The 17,416-nt window shown below is 42.5% G+C and overlaps 2 protein-coding genes across 3 annotated transcripts; both read left to right on the forward strand.

The window, feature by feature from the left end:
* Positions 1 to 1,782: 1,782 nt before the first annotated feature.
* lsm12b (LSM12 homolog b) lies at positions 1,783 to 7,358 on the forward strand. Of its 2 annotated transcripts, XM_072712431.1 has the most exons (6): positions 1,783 to 1,958; positions 4,953 to 5,086; positions 5,166 to 5,275; positions 5,495 to 5,621; positions 5,989 to 6,059; positions 6,711 to 7,358. In XM_072712431.1, exons 1-5 carry the CDS (start codon positions 1,832 to 1,834, stop codon positions 6,037 to 6,039), a joined length of 549 nt encoding a protein of 182 aa, XP_072568532.1. In that variant the 5' UTR covers positions 1,783 to 1,831; the 3' UTR covers positions 6,040 to 6,059; positions 6,711 to 7,358. The 2 variants fall into 2 exon arrangements, with proteins under 2 accessions (XP_072568532.1, XP_023676640.1); XM_023820872.2 differs by lacking the exon at positions 5,989 to 6,059 and having other exon boundaries at positions 1,785 to 1,958.
* Positions 7,359 to 10,429: 3,071 nt separating this feature from the next.
* LOC111848667 (podocan) lies at positions 10,430 to 12,746 on the forward strand. Its single transcript, XM_072712788.1, is given in 3 exon segments — positions 10,430 to 10,439; positions 10,583 to 10,822; positions 10,825 to 12,746. Coding segments are annotated over 3 exon segments (771 nt in total). The 3' UTR covers positions 11,346 to 12,746.
* Positions 12,747 to 17,416: the final 4,670 nt, after the last annotated feature.

The raw sequence follows: 17,416 nt of genomic DNA on the forward strand, positions 1-17,416 counted from the left end.
GAAAGGAATTGCCACAAAGAATGTCCTAAGATGCTATAAATGAACGTAAAATGCAGTAGGTTTTCCAAAGTTGAAAATAAGATTAGACATGATTGATTGGAATTCTCAGTCTTAAGTTCCATGTCTTTCATATGTAGGGAACAATGTAAAGTTCATAAAATTATTGCCATACACCTCATGCTACTTTAATAGAATAAGTGCAAGTACATTGTTTGTGATTGTCCATTTATTCAGTACATAGTCACAATAACCCTGGTACCTGAAATATCAGCAAGCACGAGGGCACAAAGGGATTACACTGGAGAGTATTCTATTTGATCACAGCGCACAGAATCACACATACTAGACTATGGGAAAACATATGGGATACCTCAAGGAACTTGTGTAAACATGGGGAGGACATACAAACTGCACGCAGACACACAGAAACCGCACGCAGAGACACAGAAACCGCACGCAGACACACACAAACCACACGCAGACACACACAAACCACATGCAGACACACACAAACAGCATGCTGAAACCTAGAAGTGTCACACTAAAGTGTCACCCACTGTGCCACTAAGGTATGCATTATATGCTGTGTTGGGGAAGTTACTCACATAAGTAATCCATTACAGGCAGAGGTGGAAAGTTCAGGTCCAGAAAGTAGAAACCAAAGTTTTGTTTAAACCAACCAGTTGAGTACTCTGTGACTATGACTTTTTATATACAAATGGTTGGTTGAAACAAAACCTTGGTCTGGATTTCTGCTTTCTGGACCTGAACTTTCCAGCTCTATCTTTAATGGAGTACTTTTGTTAGTAACTTCCCCAACACTGACCATATATCATATGATAGACACATTCTTTTCTAATGTTGAATCTATTAAATCTTTAAATGCTTTCTTATCATCATGTCATGGTTTGCACCCTGTGTGCGATATGAGGGGGACCAGGGGTTCCCAATCCCTCATTCAGCACATTTAATCTTCCCCATCCTAGTGGACAGTGTACTTTGGCTTTGTGTTGCTGATGAAGTTTGGCTGTAGGAGAAAAATAGTTGGGACCTGATGTAGATAGATGAATATACTAGGTAATAATACAATTTCACAACTATGAGACTACCACACACTGGCACACGTACAAAACGTTAAACAGCAAAAGTGAAAGGTTAGAGATTTTTAGAATACTCAATGGCCCAGTCACTATGAAGGCATCCAACCTTGAAAGCAGCAAGTCCATTAGGTTTGCTTGAGATCACAGTATGCCCCGTAGCTTGTTGCACAATTAATAATGCGAGTTGTTTAGTTGCTTGGAAAATTACATGCAATATTTATTGTCAAAAATAAGTCACGTGGAAAAGCAAGAATATTACCAGAGCTGTAATAAGAAAATTGGACTTGCTCTCCATCAGTGACTCACTTTATATTTTGAATTATTACAAATTTTATAACTGAGTGAAATGCCTTTATTCTTTTTCTGTTGCAAAAGAAAATGCATGAAACTGGTACAAATATTTTTGATGCCAATGCTAAACAAAGGCATTCAACTTTAAATAATAACGAAAATATCCTATTAGGCAAACTAACTCCGAATTTCTTTTCAATTACGGTGTTGCTGCCTAGCCAGCATGTCTGGAAGCACGGTCCACTGGAGCAGTGAAGCGCTCGGTTCATTCAGAAATAAAGCGTCTGCCTCGCTTACCAACCAAGCCCGAAGTAACGGTTTAAGTCTTACAACCAATGAGAATACGCGTTCGTATGTCACAGACACGCCCCATTCGCGTCCCAGTGACGTCGGCGCGTAAGTTTACGTAAAGCTGGCGCTCCGGTTTCCTGGCGGAGAAAATGGCGGCTCCTGGACCGGGGGAGTATTTCAGCGTTGGGAGCCAAGTCTCCTGTCTCACCTGCTTAGGGCAGCGCTTGCAAGGGGAGGTCGTGGCCTTTGACTATCAGTCCAAGATGTTGACTTTGAGTATCCTTTTTACGATCTAGTTTGACGCTGTCTCGTTGGTCTTTTTTCGGGTACGAGGGGCCTGCGGGGTAACCGGCCAAAGCTTGCCAAATAGTGATCCGCGCAGGCGTAGTTAGGATACTAGCTACCAAGGTGCCGATGTGCGTCCTTGTAGATTTCGTTCGCTAACTCTATTTTGGCCTACTGCTGGCGAAGGAAAGTGTCCTTTTACGGTGACTTGATGTCGCTGGGTCCGGGAGACGAGCTTCGGAGCTGTGTCTGTCAATGCTGTGTGTTGCGATGAAACAAGCATTGTGGTCAGTCCCGCTGCGGATCGCTATTTGGCAACTCAAAGGGGCATCATGGCTGACTACTCATACCTAGCTAGGTGCTGGTGTTTGTGGTTATTTTACGTGTTTGTGGTTATTTTGTATGTTTGTAAGGCTCCACAGACTGACGTTAGCACAGAAACGCACTTCCTAGCGCATAAGGAGCCTATCCGCTGGTGTTTTGTCAGCAGCGGTGGCCTCGTAGCAAGCCGGCAAGGCTCTTAATGAAATAGGTGGTATCTGTCACATGGCCTTTACCGGCAGTATGGTCATGCTTCACATACAGGGTCCAAAGAGGAAGCTCAGTTTGATCGTAATTCTTGGTGGGTTGCGGTTTTAGTTCAGCTGTTGTGGGAAGGATTCAAAGTTCTTACCTGCTGCCGCTGCAGTCCTATAACTAATTAGTGTAGTGTGTTCCTAAATAGCTGGGAGAGGCGATAGCTGCATCATTTCTATGTATAATCAGAGACATTCGTTTGCCTGTGTTAACCTTGAAACTGGATAGTTAGCGTGTGTGTATTAGTATATACCACTGAAGGCCGCATAGAAGTAACTGACTGTATATTTACGGTTATTGCTAAGTGCGGTTCAGCTAATCTGTGTCGGCTAAATTACAAGCCGGTTTTGCCGTTGGCGCTGTGCGACGCCTTGTGTTGCTGGGTGTCGCTCGGCGTTGCAGTGTGACCTAGCGGACGAGACTGCGCAGGAATCCCGGCATCAGCCCCGTCAAACCCAGCGATTTAGGCGAGCCGTGTCTTTGCAGCCCACTCCCCCCGTGTTGGAGTATCGCAGCCTGTCATTCTAACGTTAGTTGTCTGATCGGCATCAATGGCATGAGGTATATGTAAAGCCTAGAAATTTAGCTTTAAAGTCAAATAAGAAAATGAAAGTGTACAGTTAGAACGGTCGGGCTAGTATGTGTGTGTGTATATATATATATATATATATAGTATGTGTAGTTGAGGAAAGCAGGTTCCTCATTCATGGATTCGTTTTTGTGTTGTATGGGCATTTTCATGCATTTCTCTGTGGTGGTATTTTGCCCATTCGTTGCAAAGTATGAGACTGCTTTGTTTGCATGCTGCAGTATATAAGAAACCTTATCCGTCTTGCTAAAGGAAAAATCACTTTTCATGGGTGTCTTTATTTATATTTGTCAGTAGATGAACTGTAGGTATACTCTTATTAATTTTAGTGCTGATTAAAATGGGGGGGGGGGGGGGCAGCATATGAAACTTTTATTTGCCTGCTGCCTTGTGTGCACATGAAGATGGTGTGCCCACCCCATAGAAAAGAGTGATTTAGTCCTTATGTTTGTGTTTTTGGGAGGGGCCTATTGGCAGGTTGGACTGCTTAAAATGTTGTTGAATTTATATAAAGTAAACTATCTGAGGAACATTTATCCACATTTTGATCCTTTATGCTTTATTGATGCGACATTGGAATGGGCTCAGCATCTTCATGTCTGGTGCTGCTGGCTTGGTTTCTGCTGCTTGGCAGGTCAGACCCTCTGGATGCTCTGCTGTGGCTCGTTCATGCCCCGCCCTGCTAACTGGGCAGCCCATCTTCTCTGCTTTCAGTCAGCAATGCTGGAAATTTGACTATTTACACTAAAGGTGTGGTGCTCATAATGAGAGGAGGAGGACGAATTACAGCACTAAGTGGGTAGTGGCCTTGCCTTGGTGACCACCTTCTGCTTTCTCGGTAAACGTTTCTCCCTTTGGGTGTGCGGATCTTGACTTCTGGCCTTTGGGTGACCACTCCTGGAATTGCAAGAGAATTGCTCACTATATGAAATCGGAATCATCATGTTCACTGCAGGGTACGGCTGGTTTCCTCATAGGCACTTGATTAAGGGGGTCTGAGGAGTTGCCAATCCACTGTTTCCTTCTGTCTTCGGGATGTCTTTAGTATACGTTCAGTGTATAAGGACAGTTTGGGTTTTTTCTCTTTTATTACTCTTGTTGTTATGCATTGTCTTATAGGATGATTTTAGTGGCAGTTTGGATTTGTTGGATTGTGTCTTGTCTTAAGAGTTGGATTGAAGACCAAATGGTTGCTATATACGGTGTCTTATTTTTGTAGCGTAATATCGAAATCGGGTTTAGCAGTTAAAATGGGCTCCTTTTCTTGCCAAGATGAACCCATTTGGCTGATTTTTTTTTTTTTATGCCGTCTTTCGTGAAGAGCGTTAATCTCTGAAGTTTCCTTGGCTACAATCTGGCATGCTACTAATGGCGTTTGTGTGCGAAAGATGTGATGTGCTAAAAGACCTCTACCTTGAGTAGGCTAGTGAAGAGCTTTTGTTTCTTGATTGCCCTTCAAAAGTTAAGCACCTTATCAACCAGCTTTTTCTAGGGCTCTGAGTGGCCAACCTGGATGATTTAAAAGGGGAAAATTTGTTTTGAGAGTTTTCATGATAGAATAGGACGTTGTTTTTTTTTTGATGGGCTGATGCATTAATTTTCTGCCTCTGTTTACCCTGTGTGTTTGATTACTCTCTAGATGCTGTAGTAGTGTGGCTGGCTGTGTATCTGTGTGTATGTATGTGGGATGCTGCCCCCTGCCTGTAGTGTCATTTCAACGGCGTGCTTGGCTTTCAACCTGCCCCCCCCCCCCCCATATAGCTAATAGCTAAGCAGTTTTGTTGTTGCTCTTTCTCCTTGACTCCTGTTCCTCCTCCCAGAATGTGCTTCTTCCAGCGGAAAGCCAAACCTCTACGACGTAGTCCTGATTAACCTAGCCTATGTTTCGGAAGTGGAAATAATAAGTGACCGGACAGAAACTCCCCCGCCCCTAGCATCATTGAATGTTGGCAAGGTAAGACATTCCTCAGGTTTGTAACCAACCTGTTCTGTAAAAGAGGGGCAATTTAGTAATTTTCATCTGATTTCTGCAGCTTGCAAATCGAGCACGGATGGAGAAGGAAGACAAATTGTCCCAAGCTTATGCAATTAGTGCTGGAGTTTCTCTGGAGGGTCAGCAGCTCTTCCAAACTATACATAAAACGTAAGTGTTTCCAGCTGCCTTTTGTCTTAGTCTTCATTGGAAACTATAGTCTGCTTCGTTGATGTTAGCTCTCAGTTGAAGGTCGCCAAATCTAGCTACTGTTCTTAACTCACTGGCAGTGATCTATACAGGCGGTCAAAGCACATGGACGCTGATTTTTTTCGGACACCTGTGTAAATGCCACTGTCCCTTTTTTTTTTTTGTCCCCCCTCGTTCCAGCATCAAAGACTGTAAATGGCAGGAGAAGAACATCATTGTGATGGATGATGTCGTTATCTCACCGCCTTACCAGGTCGACAACTGCAAAGGCAAAGAGGGAAGCGCTTTAAGTCATGTACGCAAAATCGTAAGTGCCTGATGACTTTCATTGCAATGAGACACGTTTGCGATCCTTTAAGTTTTTGAATTTAAGTTAATTAGTAGTTGGTAAATATAATTGCGTGGCAAATAATGTCGCCTTGTGTCCAATTATGCAAAATATGGGCTTTTCAATCAAAGTCCTGACATGTGACAAATGTGGCTTTCTCAGTCTCTTCCAGAAAATGCTGGCTTAAGAAATGTATGAATGTTCGACGATTAGTAATTGAACAGGTAGCTAGTTTAGTGGAACTCGCTAAACATCGGTGAGTCTAAGTCACCAGCTGAAGGAAATGGGGCTTTAGCTCAGCCCATTAAACCTCTTGCTTGGTGTATTGCGACTTTGTGGGTTCCAGGACTGGCTCACGCACCGGCTCTTGCATTTGGGTGGTGAAGTACCTTGCTAAGAATTGGCAGCTCTGTACAGGTGACGCTGCTGCACCTACGCATTAACATACGACACTGATGCTTTTGCACTATGCACACACTTTGTTGTTGCAGACGATGGTTGGCTGGGTGAGTTAAAGAGCAGGGAATGTGTTGCCCTTGGGCATCCACACTGGTCAAGGTCCTTGTTAGAGTGACATTAAAAAGAAGCTCATGTTTGGGTGTGAAGGAATTGAGCTTTTCTTTTTTATTTTATTCTATTTTTTTGTTTACTGGGTGGTGGGTCTTGAAAGTAGACTGAAAATAAAGGTAATAGGTTTACGATCAGTGCTGAGGCAAAGCACAAAGTCAGTGGTAGTTGGGTTATGGAGGGGTCAGGCATTTTACTTGTGAGACCGAGTATGTTTATTGAAGGCAGGAGAGCAAAAACTTAGGAATGATGAACAGAATGAATGAGTGAGTGTCCCCATCACGGCTTTCTGCCCTGCCCCAAAATGTCCACAATATAGTGGTCTTGAGGTAGTGTACAAACCTTACTGCATTCATCAAGCTAAAATGTTATTGCTCCCTGTGAATAGGCTTTGCATTGCTGAGAGCTTTGGTGTAAAAGTTGTCACTAAGCACCTTCTGATGTCTTTCCTGTACCTTTACTTTTTTTGTACGTTAACTTTTTATATTTTTGTCCTCTTAGGTTGAGAAACACTTTAGAGATGTGGAAAGCCAGAAGTCCGTGCAGCGTTCACAAGCACAGCAAACACAGAAGGACTCCGCTTTATCATCCTGAGCTGGTGTAGCAACCTGGCAACCCAAGCAAGATGACAAAGGCAGTCCCCCCCCCAGTCCCCCTCCCATTTCCAGACAAGGCCGGCATTCCTCAGTCTCTGCCTGGGGCCGTAAGGATGGCCAGCGGTCTTGAAGACCGAAAACATTAAAAAGACAAAAAAAAACAGATAAAGTTAAATTCTCAAATTAGAATTTTAAAAGATAATTTAAAGAGAGAACAACCATAACGTTTAACTAACTTTGTTTGTCCTGCCCTGGCCTAAACGCCACCCTCCTGCCCGTTCTCTGCTCTCTCCCCCGCCCAGTCTTCAAAGAAAAGAAAGACCATTCAGAAATGTTAGCTATGTGTTCTTATCCATGTTCCGAAAATTTCTGTATTTTGAACAAAATGTGACTTGAAATACCACACTTGAAAAAGGACATTTTCTAAAATAAAAGTAACAGAAATTCTGACTGTAATACTGTAATTTTAAAAGCTTTTTTTGGGAAAAACAAAATGTTATTTTTTAGAACATTTACCACTGGTGAAGAGTGAAATAAATGATTACATAAAGTATCTTTCACTTGAAATTACACTTTAAAAGGAAAACGAGGGTTAGCTTTCGACGGCAAGTTTTTCTCCTGCAAGTTTGTTGAAGATCGAGGGAATATCAGTGAAATCTTTAGCTTCCTCTGCAGTTTGTCCACTTTCTCGAAGTCCTTTTGATAAACAGCTCTGGCCTTTTTTTTTCTTTTCATTGTGTAATTTCAGTGCTTAATTTTGTCACTTTTGAGATTCTTTTTGATGAACTTTCAGAATCCCTTCTGTTGGATTGTCATGAGTGCAAGCGAGAATGATTCTCTTGTCCTTAGCGTAACCTCCTTGGTCGCATCTCCGTTCTTTTTTGGTACTGCCTTGTACAGGGTCTTCAACCCACTAAGAGGTTTTCTGGAAGCCAGGGGAACCAGCAGTTGGAGAAACAAAATGGTTTTAATAATACTGACCTTATGATGATACATTTTTTCCTTCTCCATCTGGTTAAAATGGTCCCTTATTCGCCACTACAATACCTCCTAACAAAATGGGACCACACTTTTCTTATGTACATTTTTTAAGCCAATTAGGATGTTGTGCATTCTGCCCATTGGGCTACAACAGGCAGGTAAATCCCCCATGTTTTCCTTGTTTAACCGTATGGTTTTGACTTTGTTCGGGATTATTCTCAGCCAGATCTGTGTGTTTGGTTTGGAGAACATTCTGATTCCTTCCATAAAATTGTAGTCTATTTATGTTTGGGGCTTTCTGCCTCATCTGGGCTCAGCCATTGAGGTTTCAGCGACATGAGCTACCTGTACAGTCAGTCCAGCTATGTGGACAAGACTGGACCGTTTCCTACCCGATATTTTATTTTTATTTTTTAAAGTGACATCAGAATAAAGAGAAAGCAAAAATACTCTTTATTCCGGTTGTGCTTGATTTATGATCCTTGGTATTTAAACTGAGTTTGAATGAAATAAATTGCAACACTGATTCATAATCTCTACATTCACCTGCTTGAACACGTCGTCGTCAGCCGTATAATTCAACCTTCTGCTGATTGGTTTTCCCATAAACATGAAGTTACTCGAGTTTGGTCCCTAAACTGACATTTCCCCTCTGAACCAATTCATTAGTGTTACCCTAAATGCAGCGCTCTTTCTGCTGTGCTGTATGCATGTGCTGTAAGATATGAAAAGTTAGGGGGTGGATCAGAAATTATTATGCCTAGTTAAACCCATTGGATTAGTCGGAGCCGTTCAACGTCTGACGTGCATAAGAAAGCAGTAATATTGGCAGGTGAATTACAGACGGATCTCGCAGTCCTCGAAGGGCAGCTGTCTGTCCTGGGAACTGGAGATTGGCATCTGTCACCCAGTATCCATGGGCGCCTTTAGGGAAAAGCGGTGCTCTGTGTTTAAGGGGGGGGGGGGGTATTTTTCAATTTTCCGTTTTTAAATCGGAATATTCAGATCGTTGTTAGGGGAGCACCAAAGGCCGCCTGGATATTTTATAATGAATAAACATTTTAACACGAAGAGACTTTACGCAGTGATACCCGGTTTGTTTTGTATACGATTGTCTTAAAATTGCGTGCTGATCGTGTCAGACAGGTGCGCAAAACACCAGGATAATTCGCAAGAGCTTTAAATTTGATGACATACGGGGCAGTTATACAATTCAAATTCGGTAATTATACGACATTTGGAATGGGAATACTTACATGGTTGCCAAATCTAATCACACTGGCGTGAGCTGGGAAAATTAGTGCAGAATTAAGACAGGTTCCGGTATACGCTTTCAAACCACGAAGAGGGTAATTTCCTGCAATGGAGCGGTCAAGGTAACATTCCTCTCTATATATATGCTGTTCCTCGGTGATTTTTTTGCTGAACTTTACATTGTGAAAGTTGGATGTAACGATCGCATTACGTGTTGCATCTAAGCTGGTGAGAGGTAGAAATAATGACAGATATTGGATGTTGAGCCTGGTCCTGGAGACGACCATGAACAATGTATTCTTGACATGAAATTTTATTAAGCAATTCCATATAAAGTAAGTTTTATTAGCAAAGGTAACGACGAACGGTAATGTTGCTCATGTATTTCGTGTTTAAGATATTTTTATGATTGCTCCTGAGAACTAGGTTATGTATATGTTTGATCCTAATTATAACAGTTTAGTATGGCAACCCGTAAGCTAAATTACGTTAATTTACGACAGAAATGTATATATTTTTTGCTGCCCTTAATTTTTGTTTAAGAGCGAGATAATGTAAGTGTTTCACGTTAAATTATTTAAAATAAGGTACGTGCAGGAAGGGGCGGGGTTGGGCCGATTGACCCACTTTAGATATTCTGAGTGCCGAAATTTACCGAAAGGGACCAACCCCAGTAACCCCAAGTCTCTGCACGGCACTGTTTAAAGCTATATGAAAACTTAAAACCATTAAAAAGAGCTGGCTTGTGAGTTTTCAGTCACATAATACGAACTATCCAGCACTTTCATTCTTTCTGTTTTCTAAAAAATTCTTTATGGTTTCTAAAATCCTATTAATCTGGTATTATCTGACATATAGTTCTGAGCCAGATATTGGATGTTTTGTTATACTTTAAATAAGATCAGATGACTACATCAGTGCTAATTTCTGGGTATCCCACTCATGTGCGTTATCCTTAATTAATTAAGCAAACAAATAAACAATAGCTCTCTTCTCAGAGGTCTGCCCTGGTGAATGTCAGTGGACACCGTCCCACTTGGAGACCTGGGGATCTTATGATCATCCCTTGTTGTTATTCTCTGGAAATCCCGGTTCTCCCGTCATGCGTAGTCTTCTTCCCCTGATGGACCTGGTAGTTGCTCAGGCTGGATGCTCAGAGATGCCCTCATCTCCGCCTGTGTTATGACGCGTCGGACGTGGTGGACTGTTGCGGCTGTTGCTTTACTCATGTGCCCCACGGTGTCCCCCCTCGAACCTGACTCTTGGACTTGGGCGGCAACAGCATGACAATACTGCAAAGTCCTTCCTTCTCTGGGCTCTGGTCCCTCTGCATTCTGGTGATGTCTGACAGCGGCATTCAGATCCTCCAGTCACAAGTAAGCATGTGCCATGTTTTGTGGTGAGTGATGGCACCAACATTTGCTACCATTTTCTCAGGCACTGACCTGACTGGGCAGACATATGATAGATAGATAGATAGATAGATAGATGATTCATCTATCTATCTATCCATCCATCCATCCATCCATCCATCATCTTCAGTCTTTTATCTTCCCATTCTGTTCCCGGCATTGTCCATTCTTTTTTTCCTGGAGAAGCTAGACTTGAGTCATAACAAACTATGCTGATTGCCCCCAGATTTCTCTCAGGGACTGTCTTCATTGCGTGACCTACTTCTGGATCACAGCATGCTAGAGTCCCTGGACCTTCCCACCTTTGGGCAAATAGAAAGTCTGGAAAAGTTAGACCTGAGCTACAACCACATTGTGAGGGTGGAGCCACACACTCTTCAGTACCCCTTCTCTGTCTGCAGGCAAACCAACTGACGGTGCTCCAAGAGGGCATGTTCACCATGCTCCAGGGTCTTGAAGATCTACTGCTGGGTCACAACAACATCTCCTGTACTGACACAGAGACATTCAACTCCCTGTAAAGCCTGTCTCTCATAGGTCTGGAGAGCAACCAGTTGGAGCATCTGAAATTCAAGACTTTCCTCAACCCGCATACCCCCAACACCCACCTACAGCTGGCAGGCAACCCCTGGAACTGTGACTGCGATCTGCACCGCATCTTCAGCAAGATGCTGCGTGTGCGTCATCTGCACGTCAGCGACTACCGAAATATCACCTGCTTCTCCCCCGGATCACTGGCAGGGGCATCCTTGGCTGAAGTAGACAGTCGGCCATGCATGGCAGAGACTGCCACTGTGTTGATCGTCACCATCACCGTGCTGGTGACCATAGTTGCTGCACTGGCCATGGCTGAGTGCAATCGCAAGAGGATTTATGGGAAGGGGACCAATTAGCTCAATGGGCAATGCTGAACCAATCACAACCACCCCATAAGCTCCAATGGCTTCTTTTGTTCTGTAGTTTCCCAAATATTCTTTGGGCCAGACCCTTCTTGTCTTGAAAGCTGAGGTGTCCCTGGATGCTGGACAGAGGATTGGGAGAAGCAAAGGACACCTAAGCCAAGTATAAATGTATCTCCTTGACTGAGGTTAGACAGGAAGTTCTGCCACTGTGTATTTTGTGAACATTTCTGCACATCCTGTGCATGCTGCTGAATCACACCTCAGCTGTAGCGGCAATGCAGCTCATTTTTTTGTTCCACTCTGAATTTAAGCTTCTCACATGCATAACATTGTGGATCACCATCGCTCCAGGATAGTCTCCTCTTCCTGGTTTCCCCCTCCAAACACAGGACGTGGGGAGGTTAGGGGCAGCAGATATCTCCTCTGACGTGCATGATGCCAGCCACCTGCTCCCTTCTGCTCCATGAGAGAGCAGGAGAGCACTGAGGAGTGTTGGTGGGGAGGGGGATCCAGATAGCTCACAGAGCGCAGTGCGAATTATTTTTAATTTTCTGGGCCTGCTTGTCACAGATGGCTTATGTGGCGTAGCAATGGTCAGACCTGGGTTCCCTGTCTGAGTTGGCAGACCACCCGAGAGGCTCAATATATGAATTTCCCCAATTTTATTTTTATGTATATTTTTTGTACCCTTTTTTGTTTGCTAGGTCTGTCAGTGGACACACAAATCGCTGTACACGGCCCACCTACGCAGGCTCTCGCCAAATTAACCACATCCCATTTATTTCAATTTGGGATTAAATGGATTTTTCCTGCCTGTTGGGATGATCTGTCTGCCCCTGTATGTATAAGGCTTGCATTATGGCCGGCCAAGGTTAAGTCGGAAAATACCAGCATTTGTATCAATGTTGGTGGTTTTGTGCGTGAAAACTGTAAAAGCCACCCCTTGATATGTGATTATGTTCTTTGGTTTGCTTTCAGTTATTGGACGATGTTGTTATATCTACACAAGCATACGGTGCTTCCACTGAAGACAATTAATACTTTTACAATGTATTCTTTAATTTACCTCACTAATAAGAAGTGCTACAGAAATGTAAAGTGTCTAGTTTGTTGCCAGATTATATGCATTATGCTGTTTTTGGAAGTATTTGGGAAAAAATTGAATCTCAATGAACAAAGTGCTGGTTGAACCCTACCTTATTGTCCATAAATTTAAATTTAAATGAGAGTTATTTAACTGCTGTCTGCAAATAGGTTATAGAATAATTTTTCATTTTCAATTTAGAATGAGGTTGGTTTACAGATACTGGTACATACATTTCCATACACTGTGCAATCCTAGTAAGTATAATCATGGTTATATTAAGACAACTACAGATCTGGGAAAAATTAAGAGACAGCAAAATTTTCAGTTTCAATCATCTCTCAATTTATGGGTATGCACCTGTGATATATATATATATATATATATATATATATATATATATATATATATATATATATATGCGCCTCATGAATGGGAGGATGACATCAAGTGACCTTCAGCAGGAATGGGAAACATTAAGTGCAGGTGTGAAGTGCACTGCTAGGACAGTGTGTATCAGGTTCCTAGAAGCAGGACTGAAGAAAAGCACGGAAGAAGCCCTTCATTAATGAGAAACAGTGAAGGGCCAGGCTGGAATTTGCAAAAATGTAACTTAATGTTTCCCATTCTTTTTGAAGGTCACTTGATGTCATTCTCCCTTTCATGAGGCACTGTTAACAGTTAACAGTCATCTCTTCCATTAGAAAGTTGCTTCTGCCCTCTACCTGGCTGGTTTCTGGTCGTTCCCAGTGTCTCCTGCTTCACCTTATTCTTGTGTGCTGCTGTCTTAGAAATGTTGAAAAATATAGTGTGGTCTCAATTTTTTCCAGAGCTGTATATTAAGAAAAACAAGCTGGCAATTGTCTGCACAATAATAACACTATTGTGATAAATAAGGGGAATGCTGTCTGATTTCCTTAACTATACCAACATGTTATATGATTATATTACATTAGATTAGATTCAACTTTATTGTCATTACACATGTACAAGTACAAGGCAACGAAATGCAGTTTAGGTCTAACCAGGAGTGCAATAAGCAGTAAGTGCAGGATAAGGTATAAGCTATAAGTGCACTTAAATGGGATATGTGCAGGGAGAAAGTAAGGGGAATATTTACAGATGGATATACTGTGAGCATAATATACAGATTGCTAGTGACTATAATCAGAAATTTACTAATAGATGAACAATATATACAGGTTGCTATTAACTGTGATCAGGAATTGCCGATAGATGATGGGATGATCACCGGTTTCATTTCATTAAAACTGATCGGCAGAGGCATTATTCATCAGCACTCCAGTGCAGACACCCCTCCTCTCCCAGAAGTTCCAGCAGTTTCCCCTAAACCAACAGCAGCTCCCTGACACCTGCAAAAGACGCACAATGTCCTAGAAATCTGTTGTTCTGCTGTTCATTGGTGATAAAATGCACCAGTAAGAATTTTTACCCCCCCCCCCCCCAGCATTAGGCATGGGTGCTATGTTATTTTTAAAAGCAATGATATTCTGATATTTCCCTGTAAAATTTGTGGAGTGGGGGTGGGGATGGAATATTCTTTATTCAGTATGCTGAGCTCCCATCCAGGCTGTCTCCCGCCTTGGCTGTGTGTTTCCTGGGAAAGGCTCGAGGCTCACTGTCACCCTGTACTGGATAAGCAGCTATGGATTGTGTATTCAATGCATAAAGAAGAACTTTGGAACCTGCATGTTAGTGTCACTGAATGCAAGATTGACAGCGGAGGTAACCAGTTGGTAGGCAGTTGCGGGGGGGGGGGGGCATGCAGAGAGTGGGACCAGTTTTCCATCTGGGTGTTTTATGCCCAAGACCAGCCCATTGTCATCGTTCTGGGGGAACTGATAAACTTTGAGAAATGTATATTTGCAAGTTTTCCTGCAGAACAGTCATGGTCTGTTTTGTGTGTTTGTGTGGGTATGTAAGTATGTGAGAGAGAGAGAGAGAGAGAGAGAGAAAACTTGCTGGTTAACAATCTGAAGCGTCATAGATTTTTAAGGTTGTACAGTTATTTTGTTTCCGACCGGATCAATTTTAAACTTGTCAAATAATTTTGTTCCTGACTGGTACAGCAACTAAGCAACCCACTGGGAAATCTCCCGAGTCTCCCGACTGCCCACCGTGCGGCCTGTCTCCTGTGGTGGGGGCTGCATATTGTGGCCCAGCAGCTCTATGAGTTCTCAGGGATGGAAAGCAGGGATCCGGCCCCCACCATGACACCATATGGCTCCCTCAAGCTGCTCATATCCCGGGATCGCTGATTAAAAACATGGGGGAAAGAAATTCGCATGGCAGTTTATAGTTTCTCAAGTTTGAATCAGTTTATCAACATTTTAATCAAGTTATCTAACCTGAATAACTACAGACATTTTTTTCAGCATAAAAAGGCCTGCAAACCATTCAACATCCAACCCCTTACTGGGTACTGAGGTGAAGCTGGAGGCAGGATGGGATGTGCCCCCCCCCCCCGTCACTGCAGGGAGGGAGCAGGTCGGCAACTGCATCCCTTCAGGCTGTGGAAGGACCTGGAGCAAGGAGGCATGAGGTATCAATGATACCCACCTGATAACCAATCATATCCAAAGGGACACATACTGTATTCGATCAAAGTAAAACTAGACAAAGGTTGCTGCTAAATGTGAGCTTTGCTTTCCTTTAATCTGTGGCATAAATGGTGCCAGGTCTTACAGTCCTGTTTTATGACTTAGATAATGAAACAGGCTGTATAATCTAATTGGCAGGGAGACACCCCTCACCAGTCATGTGCTTTTTACATTATTTATTTCATAGATTTTTTCTATCTAAGGTAATGTGCATCTTTGCTTTTTTTGAGAAAGCAGCATCAGACAGTTGCCTGAGATCACACTGTAAACACTGGTACTTGAACCAATGATGATCTGATCACTGATGCAGGATCCTAACCCTCTGACCCAATCATAGCACCGTTTATATATGCTGTCTGGGTTTGGTGCTTCATAATAACTGTTTTGGCAAGATGGCTAAGGTAATTCAAGCCTATTTTAATTTGCGGGGTTTGTGAGATGGAAATGGAGTGAATAGCTGCAGGTATACTGTATTTTGTGAATGGACAAAGCATTCAAAGAGGCTGATTCAGCTTTGACAACCTATTGCAGGAGGCACTTAAACTGCTGTTCGCATGTTAATGTGGGTGTTTTGCAATGATGGGAAGTCCTGTGAACTAGATATTTCTAAAATGTGATACTGGAAAAATGTAGGAGAAAAGATCAGAAGAGGCCATTTCATAAGTGTGGGGAACACATGACATGTGCCTAAGTGGAGGTCATTCTGACCGTGTGGCCCACTGTCTGTACAGGTCATCCTGTGCTGTTCACAATCACAGCACTGGGCAAGAAGTTCAACTGGTTCAAATGGTCTAATAATTTGTTTAGTGAAGTGTTCAAGTAGATCAGAAAAAAACAGTAATGCTACTGCCGGCAAGAACTAGGAGAATTAGTAGGTTATATGCACCATCCATCCATCCATCCATCGTCCACCCATTTTCTACATGCTTATCCTGCTCAGGGTTGGGGGTAAGTGGGTAGAAACTGCAATAAATAAATAAATATTTATGTGTGTATGTATATATATACAGTCAAACCTCGGATTACGAGTAACTTGGTTTGCGAGTGTTTTACAAGACGAGCAAAATTTTAGAATAAATTTTAACTTGATAAACGAGCGAGGTCTTGCAATACGAGTATTACGTATACGCTTTGTCTGCATAGCGTCACGTGATCACAACTGAGCCGATGGCAAAAGTCGTCCTACAAAGTAACCTTCCTCTTCTCCTCTCTCTCGTCTCCCTCACACCATCCACGATTCTTTTCAAAGGTAAAGTGCAGGTTAATTTGTTTTATGTATTTTTACTTTATATTTTGTATTAATCATTTTTATATGAATATTTTTGGGTAGTGGAACAAATAATCTGAGTTTCCATTATTTCTAATGGGAAAATTATACGAGTGCTTTGGATTACGAGCATGTTTCTGGTGTTCTGACGAGTTGAGCTACCTATCGAGACGTGCTATCGAGCCTTTCTGTGCATGTGCAGTTCCACCGTTTTAGGATTAGGGTTAGGTTTTAGGGGTTAGGGTTAAGGTAAGGGTCTTAGGGGTTTTTGGGGGGTTAGGGTTAGGGTTAGGATAAGAGTTAACATCTAACACTGATACCTAATTATTCACCAAAGCAACATTCCTACTGTACATACATACCTGCATTCTGCCCTGCTTAACATCCACCTTGTAAAACCTATGCTGTGTTGGATTGCTGAGCCATGGAAATTAGGTGTGCAAACCCAGCCAACCTGTTACCTAACAGCTATCAGCATCACCTCTAACATTGTTTGTGTGTCACATACCAGAAGCTGGAGATAAAGGCAAAATGGAAAATAACTCAAATTCAGATCAGACACTGAAAATGCTGGTGTCTAACAACAGTAATTGATAAAACGATATAAGTATTGAAATTTCGAGATGAGTGACGAAGGCCTGCTTAACCTGAAGTCAGAGATCATCTCTCAACATTACTGTTGCTATGGAGTTCCAGTACAAGGGGCTTCACCCCCCCCCCCCCATTATCACCAAATAAAAATAGAAGATATCCCACAGAGCAACGTAAGAGGTAACACTCACATATGTTTCACAGCTTCACTGAAACTCATCTGCTCGTTAGGAGCCTCAGAATTCACCGGCCTGCTGGATTCCTCTTTGCTACTCGGACAGCAGCTTCATAAACAGACCCTGTATGTGTCGTGTTTCACAGCTGTCTCTTTATACACCACTCCCTGCCTATTCTATGTCAACTTCCATGCCTGAAGTTGACAATAAAAGATACCTTTGATGTCGTCTTTTGCTTCTCCTGCACACTTAAATGGGGTATATCACTCCCCTAGGTTCACACAAACTATACATTATTCACACTTATAAACACAATAATGGAT

The sequence above is a fragment of the Paramormyrops kingsleyae genome, chromosome 5, assembly GCF_048594095.1.
Source record: "Paramormyrops kingsleyae isolate MSU_618 chromosome 5, PKINGS_0.4, whole genome shotgun sequence".
NCBI classification, from domain to species: domain Eukaryota; kingdom Metazoa; phylum Chordata; class Actinopteri; order Osteoglossiformes; family Mormyridae; genus Paramormyrops; species Paramormyrops kingsleyae.

Bases quoted from the DNA above. Each gene is read 5' to 3' on its own strand.
- lsm12b (XM_023820872.2), top strand. From the start codon at position 1,832: ATGGCGGCTCCTGGACCGGGGGAGTATTTCAGCGTTGGGAGCCAAGTC. The intron at 1,959-4,952 runs GTATCCTTTTTA...TCCTCCTCCCAG, and splicing joins GTCCAAGATGTTGACTTTGA to AATGTGCTTCTTCCAGCGGA. The intron at 5,276-5,494 runs GTAAGTGTTTCC...CCCTCGTTCCAG, and splicing joins TTCCAAACTATACATAAAAC to CATCAAAGACTGTAAATGGC.